The sequence below is a fragment of the Macaca mulatta genome, chromosome Y (assembly GCF_049350105.2).
Source record: "Macaca mulatta isolate MMU2019108-1 chromosome Y, T2T-MMU8v2.0, whole genome shotgun sequence".
NCBI classification, from domain to species: Eukaryota; Metazoa; Chordata; class Mammalia; order Primates; family Cercopithecidae; genus Macaca; species Macaca mulatta.
The window spans coordinates 4166974-4191336 of record NC_133427.1 but is presented as its reverse complement, the minus strand read 5'-3'; the positions used below and the strand labels follow the sequence as shown (position 1 = coordinate 4191336).

At 39.2% G+C, this 24363-nt stretch overlaps 1 protein-coding gene across 13 annotated transcripts in view; it reads right to left on the bottom strand.

Moving 5' to 3' along the window:
- Positions 1–24363, bottom strand: part of USP9Y (ubiquitin specific peptidase 9 Y-linked) — a 211387-nt gene that overhangs the window by 161443 nt on the left and 25581 nt on the right. For 6 of the 13 annotated variants that reach the window (XM_077989775.1, XM_077989780.1, XM_077989777.1 and 3 more), the window contains 2 exons: positions 10795–10840; positions 3599–3742 (listed from right to left, as the gene is read on the bottom strand). In XM_077989775.1, coding sequence (XP_077845901.1) covers positions 3599–3694 — 96 coding nt within the window. In that variant the 5' untranslated portion in view covers positions 3695–3742; positions 10795–10840. Of the gene's footprint in view, positions 1–3598; positions 3743–10030; positions 10051–10794; positions 10841–24363 lie in introns of those variants that run through there. The other 7 variants (XM_077989779.1, XM_077989783.1, XM_077989774.1 and 4 more) reach the window with 2 other exon arrangements.

The following is a 24363-nucleotide window of genomic DNA, read 5'->3' as shown; positions in this document are numbered from 1 at the left end:
GTAAGCTAAGATCATGTTACTGCATTCTAGCCTGGGTTGACAGCGATACCTGTCTCAAAAATAACAAACTAAATTAAAACAGCATTAACAACAATGTATTCAAGGATTACAGCTTATGTAAAAATGAAATGAAAGACAGCAATGATACAAGAACAGGAGGAAACAATTACAGATATTTTGTTATGACAACACATGGACTCCACACTGGAAAGCGGACTTACGGATTTGGTATAAATGCCTATTGCAAATTCTAGGGCAACCACTATAAAATTTAAAAATAAAAGTCTATGATTAATCTAAGAAAAGAAAAAAATATATAAAATGTTCAATTACAACCACAAAAGGCAGAAAAAATGGACACAAATTAATAATAAACAATAAGGGTAACAAATGGAGAACAATAACAAACAGTGTAGATACTAACCCAACTATATCAATAATTATCTTCAATATCAATGGCCTAAATATACAATTAAAAGATTATTATAATAGATCAAAAAACAAAAGCCAACTATATGCTGTCCATAGGAAACCCACTTTAAATACAAAGATGTAGATCAGAATTAAAGGAATGAAGAAAAACACACCAAGGTAACACTAATCAAAAGAAAGGGAAATTAGCCATACTAACTTCACAAAGTCAACTTCAGAGATACTAACTTCACAAAGTCAACTTCAGGGAAGGAGAATTGTACAAGGAAGAATGTAATATATGTGGTCAATTCAACAAGCTGGAAATATCTTTAATGTATATGCTCCTAACAATATGGCCCCAAAATATGTGAGGCAAAAACTGATAGAAATGCAAGGAGGACTAGATTGATCCACTAAGATAGTTGAAGAGTTCAACACCCTTCCATGAGAAATGGACAGATCCAGCAGACTACATCAGTAGAAACAGAAAAAACTCAACAGCATCATCCATTAACTGGATCTAACTGATATCTTTAGATTATTTCCCCCACAACAGTGAGTATACCTTCTTCTTAAGTGCAGTGGGAACATTCACCAAGATAACCCGCTCAGGGGCCATAAAACTCACCTTAATAAATTTAAAATAAAAATAATGTAACACATGCTTTCAGGCCACAATAACATTGACACAGAAATCACTAAAAGACAGTTGTAAAATCCTAAAATGTTTGGGTACTAACACACTTCTAAATAACATGAGTTATTTAGAAAGAGAAAGGGCTGGGCACGGTGGCTCTTGCCCATAATCCCAGCACTTTGGGGGGCTGAGGAAGGCAGATCACAAGGTCAGGAGTTCGAGAACAGCCTGACCAACATGGTGAAACCCCATCTCTACTAAAAATACAAAAATTAGACAGGTGTGGTGGCGCACACCTGTAATCCCAGCTACTCAGGAGGCTGAGGCAGAAGAATCGCTTGAACCCAGGAGGCAGAGATTTCAGTGAGCCAAACGCCACTGCACTCCCAGCCTGGGTGACAGAGCAAGACTCCGTCTAAAACAGAAAAAAAAGGGAGAGAGAAAGAAAGCTCAAGAGAAATAAAAATAAAATTTGCACAAAGTGAAAATTCAACTTAAAATCTGTGGAATACAGCAAAAGCAGAACTGAGACAAAAATTTATACCACTGAATGCATATATTAAAAAGAAACATCTAAAATCAATAATTAAACCTTCCGTTAAAAAAAAAGTAGCAAAAAGTATGAATTAATTCCAAAGTAAGCAGAAAAGAACTACAGCAGGAATGAAAATGACAAGAAATTAACAGAAAAATCAGCAAAACCATACATGCTGGTTCCTTGAAAATATCAATAAGCCTCTAGTCAGGCTAAGAAAAAAGGAAACATAAATTATTAATTACAGAATTGAAACAGAGGACATATAATACAGATGCCATAGTCATTAATGGATCCCCAAACCCCAGGTCACATACTGACTGGTACCAGTCCGTGGCCTGTTAGGAACCAGGCTGTGCAGCAGAAGGTGAGTGTCAGGCAAGCCAGCATTAGCACCTGAGCCCGCCTCCTGCCATATCAGCAGACGCATCAGAATCTCACAGGAGCCTGAATCATATTGTAAACTGGATCCGTGTGAGGGATCTAGGCTGCATGCTCCTTATGAGAATCTAACTAATGCCTGACGATCTGAGGTGGAACAGTATCATCCCAAAACCATTCTACGTCCCCCCATCTGTGGAAAAAGTATCTTCCACAAAAGCAGTTGCTGGTCCCAAAAGGGTTGGGGCTGCTGCACTGAAGGATTATAAAGGAATACTACAAACAACTCTATGCCTACCAGAAATTCCTTTAAAGACACAATCTGCCAAAACTCAGAAAAGAAACAGATCATTTGAATTGGCAATATTTTCTAAATAAAGTGTCAATAAATAACAGTCTTCTGAAACAGAAGGCACAACACCCAGAAAGGCTCAGTGATAAATTCTCTCAAATATATAAAAATAAAACCCTATCAATTCTCTACCATTTTTTTCCACCAGATGGAAGCAAAGGGAATACTTTCTTTCTCGGCCATTCTATGAGGTCAGCATTACCCTCATACCAACAATCAAATATATCGCAAGAAAACTAGACCAATATACATCATGAACATAAATCCAAGTATCAACAAAATACTGCCTCAAGGAACTAGAAAATGAGCAGCAAACAAAACCTACAGAAAGCAAAATAATGAGTCATAGAAAAAGAAAGAAAAAACACACAAATGGGAATTAAAAAGCCAAAACCCCGAAAACATTAACTCAATGCAATTAATGACTCACCCTAGGAAAAAAGGCAAGAAAAAGTAAAGGCAAATTACTAACATTAGAAGCTTCATGTATCTTACAAAAAATCTACCAGGATAGTAAAAGAAGTAATTATTTCCAAATAGGTCAGCACAGAACTTTGATATTAAATCTATGTTAACTAAACCTTTTAGAAGTATTATTTTACTTATCCTTGTTTTACAGATATGGAAACTGAGGCTTAGATATTATAGCAGTTAGAGTCATAAGATAATCTTATAAAGTGGGGTTTGAATATAAATAGCTGCCTGATGTCTGTACTTATAACTAAGGTTACAATGATTAACTGAATACTTTTGCCCTCAGATTCACATGGGACCTTAGAAACAGAAAAACACAGGGCTACATTCTCAACCATGTACAGTAATCAAGGTTTCCTTTCACTAAGAGCCAGAGTCACTTTTTTTTTTTTTTTTGAGACAGGGTCTCACTCTGTTACCCAGACTGGAGTGCAATGCCTTGATCACAGCTTACTGCAGTCTTGACCTCCCAGGCTCAGGTGATACTCTTGCCTCAGCCTCCCAGGCAGATGGGACTGTCTGCATGTGCTACCATGCCCAACTAATTTTTGTATTTTCTGTAGAGACAGGGTTTCATCATGTTGCCCAAGCTGCTGTTCAACTCCTGGGCTAAAGCAATCCTCTCTTCAGCCTCTGAAAATGCTGGGACTACAGGTGTGAGCTACCACACTCAGCCCATAGTCACTCTTTTCATGTGTACCTTAAAATAACCACATATTTTATGATTACTTTACAAATCATTTAGGACACGTTTCACTTTTTGTATTCCACAGTACCCAAAACAACACAGTCTTACTCCTCCTACCTGGTTCTGTTGGAAGAGATGCTGAGACTGTCCATCAGGAACCTGGCCCTGGCTGTCATTCCCTCCTACTGGAGAGCCATGAGTGATGGCTGTCATACTTGACACAGAAAGATCTTTGCTATTTTGTCTCTTTATGTAGTTGTCCTAAGGGAAGAAATTATAGACCACTTATAGAAGATGAAGTACCAGCATATGTCAGTCTTAAAAATCTCCAATTCAAGCACTAAACATCTTGCAGAGAACATTTCATAACCTAAAAGGAAAAAGGTACCACTGGCCTACATATTAAAAAGACAAGTAAGAGTCGGGGCACGGTGGCACATACCTGTAATCCCAGCACTTTGAGAGGCCAAGGCAGGTGGATCACCTGAGTTCAGGAGTTTGCGACCAGCCTGACTAACATGGTGAAACCCCATCTCTGCTAAGTACAAAAAAAATACAGCTGGGCGTAGTGACACATGCCAGTAATCCGAGCTACTTGGGAGGCTGAGACAGGAGAATAGCTTGTACCTGGGAGGCAGAGGTGGCAGTGAGCCAAGATCACACCTTTGCACTCCAGCCTGCCTGGGCAACAAGAACAAAACTCCGTCTCCAAAAAAAAAAGATGAATAAGAAATAATTACAATTTTAATATGTATAGTAACATCACCAGTCTTCACAGTCAATAACAGAGGATTATAAAAGTAAGAGAAATAAAAAGTTAAATTTGTATTAACAGTTTTACTCCCCTTAAGAAATTGATACTATTGTACAAGCAGTAATGCCAGGAAACATACAATAAATAATATAACATTCCAGAAAAATAAGTAAGGTTCTTGGTTGTCATTTTTAACTTACAGAAGAATCTGTGAAAGGCCTATCAATTGCTGCCTTATATATACTGTGAAAATTTAATACCTAAACACAAGGAAACTAGTATTACATTTTTACAAAGAATTCAAGGCAATGCACAGTCAACAGAGAGCATTATAAATGGTTTTTAAGATAATTTTTAAGTGATTTAAATATAAAATTTAAAACTTTGGGGTAATTTTTCTTTGGACGGGTTTAAACTATACCATAGTTCTCTCCAAAACCATCAAATCTGTCAAGTGACCTCAGGTTTCCACTTTTGACAAGTCTTTTTCAATAGTCCTTTAGGAGAAACAACAGTATATTCAAAGAATCTTAACAGGACTACAGGACACAGAAATTGAATGGTGACGGTCCACTGCAACCTGACAGGAGTATGGGAAAATGCCACCAAATCCTTTACATTCCATATTCATTAGTCCAGTGGTTTTCATCCTAAACTGCAAACTAGCATTTCCTGAAGTACTTCTAGAGGATTCCTAATGCCCGAGTTCCAGCGTAGACCAAACACAGCAAAACATCTGAGACCTAATAATTGGTACTTCTTCAAAATCTCCAAGCTTAATCTGTTGTGTCACTGATTGAGAACTAGGTTTGTTTCCATAAAAATTAAAAGGTAGGGTGCAGTGGCTCACGCCTGTAATTCCAGCACTTTGGGAGGCCAGGCGGGTGGATCACAAGGTCAGGAGATCAAGACCACCCTGGCTAACAAAGTAAAACCCGTCTCTACTAAAAATACCAAAAATTAGCTGGGCATGGTGGTGGGCACCTGTAGTCCCAGCTACTCGGGAGGCTGAGGCTGGAGAATGGCGTGAACTTGGGAGATGGAGCTTGCAGTGAGCCGAGATCGTGCCAATGCACTCTAGCCTGGGCAACAGAGTAAGACTCAGTATCAAAAAAAACAAAAACAAAAAACTAAAACTAGAAATCAAAGCAAGGTAGAAAAGAATAATCAGTGATATCTATGTGTCCAAAACACATTGCCAAAAAAAGGAAGGGAGGGAGGGAAGGAGGGAGGGAGGGAGGGAGGGAGGAAGGGAGGGAGGAAGGAAAAGGAAGGAAGGAGAGAGAGAGAGAGAGAGAGAAAGAGAGAAAGAGAGAAAGAAAGAGAGAGAGAGAAGAGTAAGGCACAGTATATAAAACATTAAAGTAAAACAAATCAAATAGGCCGGGCGCGGTGGCTCAAGCCTGTAATTCCAGCACTTTGGGAGGCCGAGACGGGCGGATCACGAGGTCAGGAGATCGAGACCATCCCAACATGGGCTAACATGGTGAAACCCCGTCTCCACTAAAAAAGACAAAAAACTAGCCGGGCAAGGTGGCGGGCGTCTGTAGTCCCAGCTACTCGGGAGGCTGAGGCAGGAGAATGGCGGGAACCCGGGAGGCGGAGCTTGCAGTGAGCTGAGATCCGGCCACTGCACTCCAGCCTGGGCGACAGAGTGAGACTCCGTCTCAAAAAAATAAAAATAAAAATAAATAAACAAATAAATATGTGTATAACAAATTTAACAGCACTTTTTAGAAGTCAGGCACTATGTGAAACACTTAATTTCACTCAACAAATCCATTTAGTAGAACAAATCCTTCACAGGTAAACATACAGAGTAAAAAAAGCAAATTGCTGGGCCAGGCCTAGTGGCTCACGCCTGTAACCCCAGCACTTTGGGAGGCTGAGGCGGGTGGATCACCAAAGGTGGGGAGTTCATGACCAGCCTGACCAACAAGGAGATACTCTGTCTCTACTAAAAATACAAAATTAGCTGGGAATAGTGGCACATGCCTGTAATCCAGCTATTCGGGAGGCTGAGGAAGGAGAATTGCTTGAACCCAGGAGGCAGAGGTTGCGGTGAGCCGAGATTGCACCATTGCATTCCAGCCTGGGCAACAAGAGCAAAATTCTGTCTCAAAAAAAAAAAAAAAAAAAAGTTAATTGCTCACATCAGTACATAGTGGAAAAAAGGATTCTAACACAGGAAGTCTGCCATGATTAAACCACTACACATACGCCCTTTCAATCTCATTAAAAATCAAGACAAAACAAATTATAACAGTGCAATACTATTCTGTTTTTCCTGATAACACTCGTCAAAAAAAAATAAAGACTGGTAACTAAACACTTAAGTCAGACATATATTGTTCTTTAATAAATAAAATCAAAAACCAAGTTACAAATTAATATTATTCCATAAGGGTAGGATTGAAAAGAAAATGGACAAAAACCAAACGTGAAGTATATACATACACAAAAATCTACCTCTATGTGGTCATCTTATCATATAGTCTTCTCTTTCATTGTTTTTTGCTACATAAAAATTCTCACTCAAAATGTTTTATATGAAACACGCTTTAAAACAAACTAAAAAAACTCCCTACCGTTTTCTATTTTAGTTCTGCTGCTAATAAAAACTACTTAAGTAAGTTTTTCCTGCAACTAAGAAAGAAACCAGCCACTTTACTCTATACTACTCCAAACTTGCTCATGTCTGTTCCTTTTGTCCCTTACCTGGGCTTCTGATGCCACATATATGCCCCACATATGAAAAAAACTTGCTCTAATCTTCTATTTTCTCAATTTCTTCCTGGATTCACTTTTCATAGCCTATAAAATATGTTCAAGGCTTCCCTACTGAAAGTCACCAAAATCTGAACTTCCTCTTCTAGAAAATTCTTGAAAAAGTGGCAATGTCTTTCCTTTTCCTCATCGATTGCCTTGTATCCAAGCTGCTTTGAGTCAGGATGGTTTTATGATTTAGAAATGATAACCAATTGCCCTAAAAGTACAGGCAAGCTTTCTGTGGAGTGCTTTTTTTTTTTTTTTTTTTTTTTTTTAGGGAGGAGAAAGATGAAGTTACATCAATTTACTATGTAACTCTCTACAGATCACAAGATCCTATTGCAGTTATAACCAGAAACAAAATATCTGCAGAATATATACCAATGAAAATTAAGAGAATCAAACCACATATCACTACCAAAAAATAAACAAAACACAAAAGGCAGTAAAAGAGAAAATAAGCCAAAAGCCACAAGAAATACAGGATAATGGTAACTAACTGACAATATAGATACTTTTCTTTCAGTAACTACTTTAAATGTAAATGGATTCTCCAATCAAACACATAGATGAGCTGTAAGGTTAAAAAAGCAAGTTCAACCTTATCCTTCCCTGTAAGAGACTCACAAGGTCCTACAATAGACTATGAGATCAAAGAATAACCATAGCTTCAAAGTGAAAAAATGGAGGAGGATATTTCATGCATATAATAACCACATGAGAGCAGAGTTTGTTATAATAGTATCACACAAAATAGACTAAATAAAAAAATTCCACAAGAGACAGGGAAAAACACAATCATAAAAAGGTAATTCATTAGGAAGATAAAAAATTGTAAATATGCAACAAAAAGCAGAGCTCTAAAATATATAAAGCAATATGGATAGAATTAAAGGAAAAAATAGATAGTAACACAATAACAGTACGAAATTTCGCTAACTCACTGTCTACCCAAACCAGACCAAAGAAAAAAAAATTAAACAAGGAAATAGAGGATTTGAACAATAAAACAATTAGACACATGCTGAACACTAACCCAAAAACAGCAGGATACACATTCTTTTCAAGTGTATACAGCACATTCCCCAAGACAAATCTCATATCAAAGCAAGTATTAATAAGATTAAAATAACAGAAACCCACAGGAGGTATCTTTTCAGAAAACAATGGAATGAAAATAGAATCAACAGCAGAAAGAAAACTGGAAATCCACAAATACGCGAAAATTTTAAAAAACGTTCTGAACCAATGGGTCAGAAAAATTACAATGACAAATAGAAAATATCTCGAGAAAAATTAACGAGAAAACATACCAAAACTGATGAGACACAGCAAAAGCAATGCTAGAGGAAAGTTTATAGTTTTAAAGTTTATAACTTTAATGCCTGTAAATGCTGGCATTAAATCTGAAATTAACAACCTAACTATAATCTTAAAGAAGGAGAAAAAGAACTAAACCTGAAGCTAACTGAAGAAAGATCATAGCAGAGATAAATAAAATACAGAATAGAAAAAAAAGAAAAAAAAAAATCAACCAAACCAAAAAGAGGCTGTTTGAAAGATCAACACAACTGACACCACTACTTACATAAAGAAGAAAAAAATAAAACCTCAAATAACTAAAAACAAGAATGAAAGGACATACAACCAATGCAAACAGAAAAAAAAGGAGTTTAAGAAAATACTTTGAACAACTATATGTCACTAAATCACATAAGCTAGAAAAAATGAACGTAAGTTGCTAAAAACACACAATCTACCAACACTAGATAATGAAGGATTAGAAAATCTGAACAGATTTATAACTAGGTAAGGAGGCTGAATCATAATTTAAAAACTTTCCAACCAAGAAGTCTGTGATCACATGACTTCACTGAAGAATTACACAAAGATCTAAAGAATACGTTATCACCAATCCCAAAAGTCTTCCTGAAAAATAAAGAAAACACTCCTAAATTGACTTTGGAATAAAGCTAATGCAGGTCCTCTTAGACTAAATCTGTGCTTTCTTTTCCACTAAAAAGAAACTAGAGACCAACATTCCTGATAAATATAGATGCAAAAATCTTTAACAGAATACTAGCAAACCAAATTCAGCAGTATTGTGAAAAAATTATAAACAAATGGGATTTATTTTTGCAATGCAAAGTTAGTTTAATACATCAATACCAATCAATGTAATATACCTTGTCACCAAAAAAAGGAGAAAAACCGCATGACCTTTATCTTGATGTAGAAAAAAATAACTAAATTCAACAACCTTGTATTACCATTCAACAAAACACAACATAAAAAAGGGTGACATAGCCAAGATGGTCTCCATCTCCTGACCTTGAAAGGTGAAGCCAGCTGGACTTCCTGGGTTGAACGGGGACTTGGAGAACTTTTCTGTCTAGCTAGAGGATTGTAAACGCACCAATCAGCACTCTGTGTCTAGCTAAAAGATTGTAAATGTACCAATCAGTGCTCTGTAAAAACACACCAATGAGTGCTCTGTGTCTAACTAGAGGATCGTAAACACACCCATCAGCACTCTGTAAAAATGCACCCATATGCGCTCTGTATTGAGCTAAAGGATTGTAAATGCACCAATCAGCACTCTGTAAAATGGACCAATCAGCAGGATGTGGGTGGGGACAAAGAAGGGAATAAAAGCTGGCCACCCTCAGCCAGCAGCAGCAACCCACTCGGGTCCCCTTCTACACTGTAGAAGCTTTGCTGTTTCACTCTTCACAATAAATCTTGCTGCTGCTCACTCTTTGGGTTCACACTACTTTTATGAGCTGTAACACCGTGAGAGTCTGTGGCTTCATTCCTGAAGTCACTGAGACCACGAACCCAATGGAAGGAATAAATAACTCTGGACACACCACCTTTAAGAGCTGTAACACTCACTGCAAAGGCCTGCAGCTTAACTCCTGAAGTCAGCAAGACCAGGAACCCACTGGAAGGAAGAAACTCTGGACACATCTGAACATCTGAAGGAACAAACTCCAGAAACCATCTTTAAGAGCTATAACACTCACCACGAGGGTCCACAGCTTCACTCTTGAAGTCAGCAAGCTAAGAAAAAATAAAGACAGAAATACAGGGAAAGACCTCTAATGTCCAGGTGTTACAAGACTTACTACTGTTATCAGTACTACCCAAAGCGATTTACAGATTTGACACGATCTCCACAATATTTTTTTGCACACAGTAAATTCCATATTGAATATACTCTCAAGGAACCTCAAGTACTACATACTTCTACTGTTCAAATTAGAACAACAGAAATTTCTCATAATACTTTTTCCATGCAGGCTACAATAGATAATTCCCTAGACCTTAACACAGGTACCCTTAGCATGACAGCCACGGCTTGCCCCAAACACTGAAGCAGGCTTACAGGTATGTCCTTACAGCAAGGAAATACTTCTTGCCAACTGCTAGCAATGAAATCAGCCCTTCTGTCAGCAATCATGTGAGTAAGTCATTGTGAAAGTGGATACACCAGCCTTCAGATAAATAACTGCTACCCACAAAAACTAAAACATATGTTTTTGTTTTAAACTGTTAAACTGTGAGTGATTTTCTTATGAAGTAAAAGACAAAAGACAAATATCCTGCCTCAGCTTAGTAATTAACTCAGTGACAAAAAAGAAAAAATCATATTAGCAGCCCCTCTATCAGACCACTGTAGCCTTACAGGTCTCTCACTCTTCAATTTTATTCCACAAAACATTTCTGTAAACATCTCTTACCCAAACTGCTAATATTATTGTTTTAATTTTTCAGCTAGCAGACTCACCTCCAATACATCCTCCACACAGCCACCAGAATTATCTCCAAGCTCTCTGCAAATCAAAAAGCAGATTTTTATCATGAATCCTTTCTTTTAAAAGGAAAAAGTCCCACTTCAGTGCTTAAAAGTAAAATCTCAGTGCCTTAATCTGGTACTTGAAATCATTTATGATCCGTCTCATTCAAACCATCTTTTAGTTTCATGTCCCCAATTCCCTCCTAAATATCTGGTGTGTCTTCCTCATTCTATTAATAGTACCATATACATCCTTTAAACTGTTTCCTTTCAGTGGCAGTATCTGACCTAATTCATAGAATCACCAAAATACCAGAGTTTTTAAGACTAGCAAATAGTATTCTACCTCAAACTATGATTTTCTTCACCTCTTCTACATTTCACACATGTATTTCAATACAGCAGTTATCAAACTGTATAAATAAGTACCTATTTGGCCACTAGAACTAGAGCCTTAAAAGTGGAGACTAGTCATTTTTACATCATGAGTAAATGAATACAATTCATAAGCTGCCCAATAATGACTAAGTTCAGTTCTATCACTTTACAATTTCAATGAGGTTAAACAATCTGCTCACTAACTGGTGGAAAAGCTACAATAATAAATCCAAGTTTCTTACCTAACTTGACAACTCTGTTAATCACTACACTCTCTCAGTCAGAAATGCTGCTTATACACAAGGGTCAGTTTCACCTCTGAGGAAACAGCCCAAAGAAGTCTTTCCACACCATGTATAAAAACATTGTTTCATTAGGTTTAAAATGGAATTACCACATGCACAAACATGGAGAAATAAACAAATTTCAATTATTCAACAAAGTCTGATAGCTACAGGAGCCAGTCAAATGCCCAGACGGGGTGTGGGGAACAGCAGGTTCAAGTCCCTGGTGAAACCCCACCTGAAAGCCAAAAACAGGCCATAGGGCTGAAAGACCTGACTGCTGATCCTGTATGAAACTTACCACCCAGAATGAGAACTTCTGTTCCTTTTTGCCTGCCCTTTCATTCATGATTGATTCTTTCTGAATAATATATTTTAAACAATTGAATGTTGACTTTTCCAATACTATCTATGGCTTGCCCCTCCCCCATTCTAAGCCCATAAAAAGCCTGACTCAAGCATATTGGGGGACCTTCCTGCCTTTGGGTAGGGGGACAAACGCCTTGTCCTTTTTCAGGTTTGCTTGACTGTTTCAACACTCAATAAAACTTCCTACCCTGCCCACTCTTTGTTAGCACATCCTTATTCTTTCTGGGTGTGGGACAAGAGTTTTAGAATCACCAAAAAGGGGTACAAGCTATAACACACGTGAGCTGGAGCATGCCAGCATGGCCACGCAAGGCCCAGGCAGGGCATCCCCAGCCAGGGGTCACCAGCTTATGAAGTGACTGAGAAGAAAAATCCTCTATCATTTTAGGGGTTCACTCAGGATACCTGAAGGGTGAGTAAATATGGACCTAAATTTCACTTTTTTCTGAGACTTCCTGTCCACAAACATTTTTCTGAAGGCAGATGAAGCACCAAACCTCCAGTGCGCTAGTTAAGAACAATGGCGCAGGCAACTACAGAGTATAGGATGCTGGAGAGGACCCTCCCTCATCACTCTTGGGGTTAGCGAATGTTGGCCTCATTCCAATCCCGTTTTTCCTACGGCAATTTGTCTTCCTGTTTTTCCGTGGCTGTTATGGTACCTAGCTCTTTTACAATGTTACAAGTGTTGTTGCAAACTACAGAAATATTACTCAGTGGAAAGAGCATTTGGACCAGCCATCAGATAGGCAATTCAGAACAATGCAATTTCTGCCTGTTCCTAGAGGAAAAGAGGAAAGAGAGGTTAGGAGTCTCTCCCTGCTCTAGGAATCCATTTGCATAGAAGCTTTTTCAACCTCAAGCACCTTCCCTGCCCTGCATGTAAGCCGTTTTTTTTTTTCTTTTTTCTCTGCCACATCAGGAGTTCACATTGCCATGCAAATACAGGGAGCTTTTCTATGCAAGAGGTCTTGTTTTCTTTTGGAAGGCATCTTACTAGGTCAGATCCCCAATTCTCCCTTTCTCTCCATTGTCTGAGTACAAACCCATTTGCACAGCTATACCTGAGTTTTCAGCTTATAAGAAGACAGCGAAGTAGCCCTGACAGCTGCTAGCTGCAGTCTGGTGAGGGCCACCTGGGACTTAATGAAACCATGCACCTTCCTGAGGCAGTTCCTTGTCCCAAACTGAACTCCAAGCTTCAGGATGAAGCTCTAGAAATGAAAATGGATCTGAGGGATCCAGCGGCAGACAACACACAGTCAAACGGCACAGTACAGGTGGACTAATTCCTGTCAACTGGAATCTCCACTCCACCGCCCATTTTACGGATAGAGGTCATGCTAGCATCCATGGCATAGATGACATTACAGACAGCAGAAAAATTAGGCACGGGATAGGTGAATGCGGATAATTCCTGTTACACATGGGTGAAAGGACCCTGCTGAGTCACTGGGACTCAGGGACATAAAGACGGAAGAAATAAAGGGGACACCTTTTCTTTCTCTCCCTCGTGTACCCCAGGTATCCACTGGAAAGACACAGGAACTAAGGGATGCCTTTTTCCCCTCCTTCCAGGTAAGTAACCAGCCACCTTCAGTCTGCACCTATCCTGGATACATCCTGAATCACTGGGACTCCTTTGAAAAAGAAAAAAATAAAATAAACCTTCTTTTTCCTTTTTCCTCTTCTGTTCTCTTTGCAGATGAATAATTGTGTCCCCATACCACAGAATCCCTACGGATTCATCCCCCAGATTGGGAAAAGTCAATTTTCCCCAAACCTCAAACGGTTTTGCTTAAAAATAAACAAGGAAGGCTGGGCACAGTGGCTCAGGCCTGTAATCTCAGCATTTTGGGAGGCCGAGTAAGGCGATCACGAGGTCAGAAATTCAAGACCACCCTGGCTAACACGCTGAAACCCTATCTCTACTAAAAATACAAAAAATTAGTTGGGCATGGTGGCACACATGCCTGTAGTCCTGGCTACTCGGGAGGCTAAGGCAGGAGAATCATTTGAACCCGGGAGGTGGGGGGTTGCAGTGAGCAGAGATTGTGCCACTGTACTCCAGCCTGGGTGACATAGAAATTCTGTCTCAAACAAAACAAAAACTGGGCAGAAAGCACAAATCTGAGTAAGTATCTTGAGGAGGGACAACTTTTACAGTATCATTGTCTACTTCCCTTCCCCAAGACTCCAGGATAGATAGGGCTTCACAAATTGGGGGAAGGGACATCAAAAGCCTGACAGAACAACAAAAAACGTTTTTCTTACCAAACTTCTGGCCTCACTCTCCCTGTGTAACCTGGCAGAATGAATTATAAAAATCACTATTTAAATCCTCTCTAAAATTTTGATTAATAGAAAAAAGGATTTATGAGGCTAGTCTTAATTTTTAGCCAATCTGATATGCTTTATGTGTCTTTCTATATGGTTCTGCCGTGACAGTACCTTAGGATAGAGCACGGCCTATGACCCAGTAAGTCCACTGTTCAAGCCAGGCTATCAAACTGGTCAGTAACAAATTTTGCTGCAGGTCGCCCTTGTTGTAAGCCCCTGGGAGCTTGACCTTGTAAGCATGTGGCAGTAATTTCTTTGGGTCTCTGCCATTTTACAATAGCAGCCCTGGTTCAATATTGGTGTAGGCAATATGTACTTTCTGGTTAGTGTGTGAATTTTACCATTTGGTGATTCTCCTCCCTTCCAAGAACGACTTCTAGCTTCCTTTTTTTTTTTTTTTTTGAGACGGAGTCTCGCTCTGTCGCCCAGACTGGAGTGCAGTGGCACGATCTCCACTCACTGCAAGCTCCACCTCCCAGGTTCATGCCATTCTCCTGCCTTAGCCTCCCGTGTAGCTGGGACTACAGGCGCCCACCACCACGCCTGGCTAGTTTTTTTGTATTTTTGGTAGAGAAGGAGTTTCACCGTATTAGCCAGGATGGTCTCTATCTCCTGGCCTCGTGATCCACCTGTCCCGGCCTCCCAAAGTGCTGGAGCTTCTTTCTTAAATCTTCCTATCTCTGAGCTACCTTTAAAAAGTCTAGATTTTGTAAAAAACTGCTTACCATCTCTTTGAAAATACCACATACACTCATCATTAAGTCATAACTTTGAGTTGAGGCTTGTTGGTTTCACCTGTGAGGTTACTTTCCATGAAGGTCAAAAGCCAAAACACTGGCCACTTGGCATAGCTAAAGTTGAGTCACAAGGGGCTTTAAATTGTTTTCTTAAATACTGCTATGGTTAAAAGTCAGCTTCATTAAAACTGGATATCCAGGCTATATATTCTTGACCTCATGGTCTGCCTGCCTCAGCCTCCCAAACTGCTGGGATTATAGGTGTGAACCACCATGCCTGGCCCAGGCTATAGGTATATTTAAAAGGCATCTATGTTTTTTTTCCCTCTTCTTGGAACTTGTTTTTCTGGAGAAAGTTTTTTTTTTCTTCTTAAGTCATCTGAATTACTTCATTTTATTGTGCCACTCTTAATGCATGCATGCTAGGCACTGAGATAACTTCTGAGAGAGCACCAGGCTGGCTTGGAATAAAGAGAAAATGTGACATGGACCCCATTTCGGGAAGGAAAAAAACAAACAAAACTTTGTTTTCTCATGGAACCCCAGAAATTAAAAGTGAATAGATCCCTCTCAAAATCTGCTTTTGGCCTCCAGTTATAGCTGTTCATTAGGCCCTAAAAACTGCATGTTTTCCTAGCCCTGTTTTTGGACAGGCTCTACCCAGTGGTAATTGAATTAGGAGATAAGCAAATTAAAAATCTTACAACTACTGGAACTTCTGTTTGTGTAGTGTTATATATCTGTGTGTTATGTATGTTATGTTTATATAAAAAAGAGGTCTAATTAATTGGCTTAAAGAAAAATACGTGCTTAGATGAAATATTTTTTGAAGGAAAAAAGCTATAATGCCTTTTTAGTTCACAACTTTAATCTCTGAGAAAAACAGTTTTAAAGGTTTTTGGTAAAATACATTGTCTTCAAAATGTAAATATGTAGTCTAAATTATGCAGGTCAGATTCTAGGTTTGCTAAATGCAAGGTTATAAACTGCTTCTTTGGCTTTTGTGAACTGTTTGATTTGCCCATTCCACAATCTGGTCAGGCCTGGGGACATAATTAACCACGCTCCTAACTATGCCATAAAGACTCAGACTTTATCTGTGCCTGGTATTACATAATCAAAATAGCTTAACCAGCTGGGCACGGTGGCTCACATCTGTAATCTCAGCACTTCGGGAGGCCGAGGCAGGCGGCTCACCTGAGGTCAGGAGTGCGAAACCAGCTGGCTAACATGGTGAAGCCCTGTCTCTACTAAAAATAGAAAAAGTTAGCCAGGTGTGTTGGCAACTGCCTGTATCCCAGCTTCTCTGGAGGCTGAGGCAGAAGAACTGCTTGAACCTGGGAGGTAGAGTTTGCAGTGAGCCAAGGCTGCACCCTATAGACTTGGCAACAAGAGTGAAATTCTGTCTCCAAAACAACAAAAGAAGAGCTTACCAGGTTTCACATTAAAATTATTAAAAATTGCTATTAATTACCCTTATAACATGTAACTGAAGCTACTGAAAACAGATCTACACTAAAGGTGTGTAAGAAAAATAAAATGTGTTAGCAGTAAAAAATATAAAAAGGCATAGCAAAATAAATTTTTCCTTAAGGTAGGAGAGTGGAAGCATTATTATAAATTAGATAAATGGGCTTTGTCTATTTTAAATTAGTTTTGTAAAAATTAATCTTGTAAAATAAATTCTGTATGAACATACTGACTAAATTCAAAAAGTATTTGTTGGTTTGTCTCTAATTTGAGCATTTAAATAAAAACACAACAAGGTGTTCTTAAGGCACTGATAACAAAATTTGTAAAGGGCTATGAATGATTTACAAGATTATCACCTCACAGTCAAACTGGCTAAGCTCAGAGAGAATTATCTGTAAGGTTTCATTTAAAAGTTGGGATTGACATTAACTGTAGACTAAAGCAAGGGTGAAATTTCGCTTTCTCTCCCTTGAATAAGATTTTCATGTCATAGAAAAGAATAAAGATTTTTGTTTTCACCTTGAGAATAAACTGCCAAAAAATAGGCGGTTAAGACAGGAACAGATTGGAAAGCTGACTCTTCCCTCTTAATGAGTAAAAGGTTTTTTGCCTTTTTAAAATTTTCTGACTCATCATTTTGGCTAATTAAATGACATTATAATCTGGAATTCTACTTCATAGTATCAAGTGTGTTAAACATCTAACATATTTAACAAGCTTCCGAAAATCAAATTTGAGTTTCAAGGTTATCTTTTCTGACCCCTAACTTTTGGATGCTACAGAGGGCCCATGGGGAATCCAAAAGAGAAGTAAATAGGATCATCTGACATGTTTAGTTACGTGGGATTGGCAAAATAAAAACGTTTAATCTTCTCCAGGTTATATGTTAGTAAATTATAATGTATGTTCCAAAATTGTATGGGAGTTCTAAAATTCTAATGTTTGAGTATATGTCATCAATCATAATTAACATTATGATTTAAAGTTATTGTAAACCACTAATAACCTAATTTCTTTGTCAATTTTATTTGTAATTTTGTCATTTTGTCATTCACAGACAATGGCCTTGTCTTGATCCTCTTCAAAAGATGGATTATCGGCCGGGCGCGGTGGCTCAAGCCTGTAATCCCAGCACTTTGGGAGGCCGAGAGGGGCGGATCACGAGGTCAGGAGATCGAGACCATGCTGGCTAACACGGTGAAACCCCATCTCTACTAAAAAATACAAAAAATTAGCCGGGCGAGGTGGCGGGCGCCTGTAGTCCCAGCTACTCGGGAGGCTGAGGCAGGAGAATGGCGTGAACCCAGGAGGCGGAGCTTGCAGTGAGCTGAGATCCGGCCACTGCACTCCAGCCTGGGCGACAGAGCGAAACTCCGTCTCAAAAAAAAAAAAAAAAGATGGATTATCATCAGCTATAGAACTCTGTCAGATGCTTTTAAATGCCAGTTTCTGATAACACTGGAAACAGTGACACTTGAATAGAGGAAAAATGTATAGGACTCATGAAGAACTAAAATGTTCATGAATATCAAGCAGGACAAGTTAACTGAATGGACTGAAATAAAAAAACTGAAGGAATTACTTTTTCGAGACGGAGTCTCACTCTCTTTCCCAGGCTAGAGTGCAGTGGTACGAGCTAGGCTCACTGCAAGCTCTACCTCAGGGGTTCACGCCATTCTCCTGCCTCAGCCTTCCGAGTAGCTGGGACTACAGGCACCCGCCACTATGCTCAGCTAATTTTTTGTATTTTTAGTAGAGACGGGGTTTCACCATACCATGTTAGCCAGGATAGTCTCAATCTCCTGACCTTGTGATCTGCCCACCTAGGCCTCCCAAAGTGCTGGGATTACAGGTGTGAACCAACGTGCCCAACCGGGAATTTTTTTAACTTTGCTTACAGCATTGTTGATCCTTGTTTTTTGTTTGTCAGAGTCAAGGAAACTTTCAAGCTATCTATGATTTTTTCTTTTTTGAGACGGAGTCTCACTCTGTTGCCCAGGCTGGAGTGCAGTGGCCAGATCTCAGCTCACTGCAAGCTGCGCCTCCCGGGTTTAGGACATTCTCCTGCCTCAGCCTCCGGAGTGGCTGGGACTACAGGTGCCCACGACCATGCCCAGCTAGTTTTTTGTATTTTTCAGTAGAGACGAGGTTTCACCATGTTAGCCAGGATGGTCTCGATCTCCTGACCTCGTGATCCACCTGTCTCGGCCTCCCAAAATGCTGGGATTACAGGCTTGAGCCACCGTGCCCAGCCGCTATCTATGCTTTTAACAATTGAGTAAGTTATCTTCCTAAGGACAAAATTTATAGCACATTTGTTTCTGTCTGGCTTCTCTAGAATTTGGAAACTATTGATGAGTATCCTTAACTTAGGGAAATATAGTTACTTGCATTAGCCAAGTAAGAATCCATTTTATTTTGCAACAGAACACAGCTGGAGAAACTGGTTGTTTCGCCAATGCTTTGACTCCAAGGGTGTGCTTCCTTTTAAGGAATCAAGCTTGACTTGCAGTGTCAATAAAAGCCCTTTTGAAAAAATGGCCTCTTACCTTATCCATGCAGTCCCAGTACATGGCTCCTAACCTGTGGTGAGTAAAGAATGTCACTTTTCACCAGGCCCAGGAGCCCCACATTATCTGGGGACCACAAGAAGACAGGGAATTTACCTAACTCACAGATATTTGAGGGTACAAACCCCTGGATGGGCTCAGCTTTAAAAGGTCTTGTCTAAGATTCCTTGTGGAGCAGAGTTCCGTCAAAGACAATTTAGAAAGCTTATGTGAAAAGTAATTATCCTTGCTACTCTTTGTACAAACAAGCAGGCCAAGGAAAAAAAACTAAAGTATTCTTTTGCAAACAACTCAGTCCCACCACGATTTGTTTTTAACAAATATGAGAACTGGAAAACGCAAAATTATATTTCAAAATTTATCATACTTATCACTAAATTTTAGTCTCATTAATTGTGAAGTTTTAGCCTGCATTTTAAACTAACCTTGCTTATTCCACTGAACCAACCAGTGATCTTTGGCTGCAGCTCAGAAGAAACAAAAGGGATGGGTAATATAAAAATCTGGATAAATACTCCAATTCTGGGCAATTATCCTGCAAATCCTGCCAGGTGATAGGAGTAAACAGGGTGCCCATAACGCGGAGGTTTCTTTGGGAAAATAAAACCAAGGGAACCAACCAAAGCCAAGCCCCATTCACCCAAATCTCAACAGGCATACCAGTGGCCACCCAGTTATCTGGACACGTCAGCAGCATCCACATTTTTCAGTTGTCCTTTCCCTCTTGTTTCATTTTGATACATGACTTCTAATAGCCAGGTTTGTGGCTTCTAATCTCCAGGGTAAAAAACTCCAAACGGTCAAGCAACAGGACACCTGGACGATGGCCCCTTTTACTGAAGACCCTTAGGCAGGCCTCTGAGAAAGATCTGACTGCCGTTTTCCCTAAATAGCACCCATAACAGTAGGAAGCAATTAAGATTGGTCGTCATCCCTATCCTAACAGCAGTCAGATGTACCTCTTCAGAGGAGGGAACTTCTAGCAGTAAGAGGCAGCCAAATGCCTAGGTAGATAGGGAGGTCCCTGGTGAAACCCCATATAAAGCCAAAAATGGCCTGAAGGCTAAAAGACCAGATGCTGGTCCTGGATAAAATTCAAGACCAAGAATGGGAATTTCTCCAGCTGTCTGCCCATCCTTTCACAATCAATTCTTTCTGAATAGTGCCTTTTAACCTATCGAATGTTGCCTTTTCCAATACTACGGAGGGTCTGCTACTCCCCCATTCTGAGCCCATAAAAAGCCCCAGACTCAGCCATATTAGGGATACTTTCCGGCCTTTGTGTAGGAGGATCATCCCCTTGTCCCCTCTCCACTAAAAGCCATTTCATCACTCAATAAAACTCCCTGCTTTGCTCGCTCACTTGATTGTCAGCATATCCTCATTCTTCTTGGGCGTGGGACAAGAACTTGAGAACCAGTGTGCAAGCCAGACTGGGCCTGGGGAAGCATATGGGGTGGGGTACCTCCTGTGGCAGGTAGCACGTCCCAAGCAAGGACTCCAGCATCAATGTCCAGAGGTCCCCAAGTGGCAAAGGGACCAAGAAAAAAATCCTGCATCACTGTTACTGGGCTAGAGACCATGCTAATAGTCATAAACTTAAGTTCCAGTAAAAGACAAAAACACAAAAGATTAAATAAAGTAGAAAGTGTTGCGTTCATGAAAAATTGCAAGCAGAGTTCAAAGCAAGTGTACATCATTACCAAATAAAGACAGACAATATTTCATGAAGATGGCATATGAACTGGGCCTTGCAGGTCAGACATAATTATGACATAACAAAGGCCAGGCAAGCCAACCACTAAGCTTATACTAATAAGACGGAATAAAAGAAAGGTCAGAGCATGCACATCAATTGTGGATAGTTTTATTAGATGAGAGAATATTAAGTAATTATGAGACTAACTGGAAGAGAAAGCTTCCTTGAGGAAGCTACTTCTTGTTTTGTGTAGCTAAAAGGAAATCAAAGAAGCCTCCCATGATTGTCTTTTCACTAATATAATTCCTGCACTGAGCCTGTACTTACAATTACTAAAATAATCCTCAATAAAAGGAATACACTTTCAGACAGGTGATACTTATGTGGCTCAGATAATAATACCCTTTATATCAGGCAAGGAACATACACATACAATGACCCTCATTTTAAAATTATTACAGGTATTGTTGGCTTGGACCTGGTAAGCTGGAGCAAGAAGGACTAAGGGTTACTATATGTGTATATGCTAAAAACTTATACATTATACTAATTATACTGAGTAATTCTGTTAGAATATATGTATATTCTCAAACTATGAGGCTCAAGGCTAATAAAAGAAGTGAAGTCTTATACAAAGAAATCACAATAATCTTGCAGACCAGGGTATCTCAGCCTTGGCACTGTTACCATTTTGTGTCAGATAACTCTGCAAGTGGGAGAATTCTGTTCACTGTAAGATGTTTAGCACTATTCGTGGACTCTACCTACTAGATGCCAAGTACTAATCACCGTCCCCTCACATCATAACCAAAAATGTCCCCGATATTGCTGACTGCCCCATGAGAAGGCAAAATCAGCCCCAGTCAGGAAGTACTGCTTTAGACTGACACTATAATAATTATAATAACAATCAAATGATCATTTATTATCATGCTTAATTTATTCCTAAAATTGTTAAATGACATAATATACCGATTAGTTGATGAAATGAGATTATCTGTAATTTTTTTCAGTAGAGTCTAGACAACCACTTTACCGAGACACTAGAATTCTGTGTCATTGCATAATGCGTTCTTGAAAACATGACAGAAGTAAGTCAAGAATAAATGACAGACTTACACATTTTTAAAGACTTTCAACTCTTAGAGTACAACAAACAACATAAAATCCCCTGTAACGCCCATAGTGCCAGCTTGTAAAATGGCTCCCCATGATGCAGCCTCCTGACAGTCATGCTTTTGTCTAATAATCACTTTCTGATGAATTTGGAGCTAACCTAGTGATTTGTTTTTAACTATGTCAGTTCCACAATTAGATTATAAAGACTTTCATGTTACTTGTTTTTGCTGCAGCTTGTCTTGCTTGCTTGCCCTAATGAAGCAAGCTGCTATATTGTGACTTGCTCCATAAAAAGGGCTGCCTGGCAAGAATGCACTATAGTAGATGGGTGAAGAAATGAGACCAAGAACCGAAAAGGAAATTTATTAATTAATTCTTAATTCTGCCAATAATCACCTGAGAGATCTCAAAACCATACTCAGTCAATCTTTCAGGTGATGACAAACACATGAAAAACCTGATTACTGCTTTGAAGAGATACTGAACCAAAGGACACAGCTAAATCATGCCTGTATTCAAAAGAAACTGTGAGATGAAAATTGTTTTATCTTAAACCACTACAGTCTAAGGATAGTATGTGACATGGCTTGGATCTATGTCTCCACCAAATCTCATGTGGAATTATATTTCCCAATGTTGAACAGAGGTGGACCTGGTATGAGGTGACTGGATCTTAAGGACGGCTCTTTCATGAATGGTTCAGCACCATACCCTTGGTGCTGTTCTTCTGACAGTGAGTTCTTGCAAGATCTGGTTTTTAATTTTAATTTTATTTTACTTTTTAGGCACAGTCTTACTCTGTTCACCCAGGCTGGAGTTCAGTGGCACAATCTCGATTCACTGCAACCTCCGCCTCCCAGCCTGGATCTCCTGACCTCATGATCCGCCTACCTCTGCCTCCCAAAGTGCTGGGATTACAGGCGAGAACATTATTTTCTAACAGACACAGAAACTCCAAGTTTATCTTGGAACCCCGAGAGGAGAGAAAATCAACCCAACTTAGATATTTGATGGCACAAATCCATAGCTTAAAAAAATTTTATGTGGGGTTCCTTCTGTGGAACAAAGTTCCATCAAAGTCAATTTAAAACCTATGTAAAAAAATAATAATTATTCCTGCTGCACTGGAATACAAATAATCTGGCCTGTATATACATAATCTGGCCAAGTATATAATACAAGTATTTAATATACTTGTATACAAATAATCTGGCCAAGTATATAATAGAGCAAACCAGCCCTACCATAATTTGTCTTTAGCAAAAATAGAAACTGGAGAGAGAAAAATTGTGTTTCGGAAAACTATAGTACACCTGTTAGATTCTAGACTTGCCTAATGTTTTTCAATTTTTATTATTTCTGCAGTTTGGGCTGAATTCTAGTTTTTTCTTGGCTACAAGTCTTCAAAATGATGTTTCTAATTTTTGTTTTTCCTCCTTTTCCCCATTTTTTAAAATTCAGAGTCACTGAAAACTAAGCTGTGCTTTCTTAAACTCCTGTGAACTGAAGCCAGACAACTTAAACCTCAGAAGAAAATAACAGCAACCTGTTTATTTACATAAGCCACTTTCATACCTGCCTACTGTTGTATAGACTTCAGAGTAATGTGGCCTCTATCGATTTTCCAGGAGTGTTCTTTTGTTTTTTCTCCCTTCCTCCCATCTATTTTCTCTTTACAGGACACAAGACTTAACAGCCTGCTAAAAATGAGCTTTTAGGACCTACCCATATAGGAATAAACCATCCTAGCCATGAGGGATCAGATGAAATCTGAGACTAGAGACTCATTTTGTTGTAAAATACCTTCTCCAAAAGATTTTATAAAATAAAAGGGAGGGGGGTGGATATGAAAGGAAAATAAATCTTGGGGCCCCCCAAATCACTAAGCTAAAGGCCTAAGTTAGAAACTGTTTAGGGCCAACTTACCGCCATTCTATTCAAATTCACCCCTCTGCTCACTGAGATAGATGCATATTTGATTGCCGCCTTTGGAAAGGCTAATCAGAAACGCAAAAGAACGCAGCTGTTTATCTCTCACCTATCTATGACCTGGAAGCCCCCTCCTCAGTTTGAGTCTTCCTGCCTTTGCTTCACTTGATCCCTGCCTTTCCAGACTGAACCAAGATACTTCTTACATATGTTGATTTATGTCTCATGTCTCCCTAAAACGTGTAAAACTGGGCCCCAACCACCTTGGGCACATCTTGTTAGGACTTCTGAGACTGTGTCACAAGTTTGTGTCCACAACCTTGACAAAATAAACTTTCTAAATTAAGTGAGACCTGTCTTAAATTTTTGGAGTTCCATCAGATACGCATTTGTCTCACCTGAGTATCAAAGGGATGATTTTGAGTTCTCTGTGTTTTTTTGTCCACAGGAATTTCCTTCTGGGCAAATCGTGAGGGAAGGATGTCATTTTTTTATGTTTGTAGCTATTTCATTTAGGAATAACTAAACGGGAGCAGGTTTACCTGAATCAGTTCCTCGCTTGACTTCCCTTTGGCTTAGTGATTTTGGAGTCCTGAGATTTATTTTCCTTTCACATACCTATTTTATTTGTGATGGTTTATGGTCATTGAACCTTGTAACAC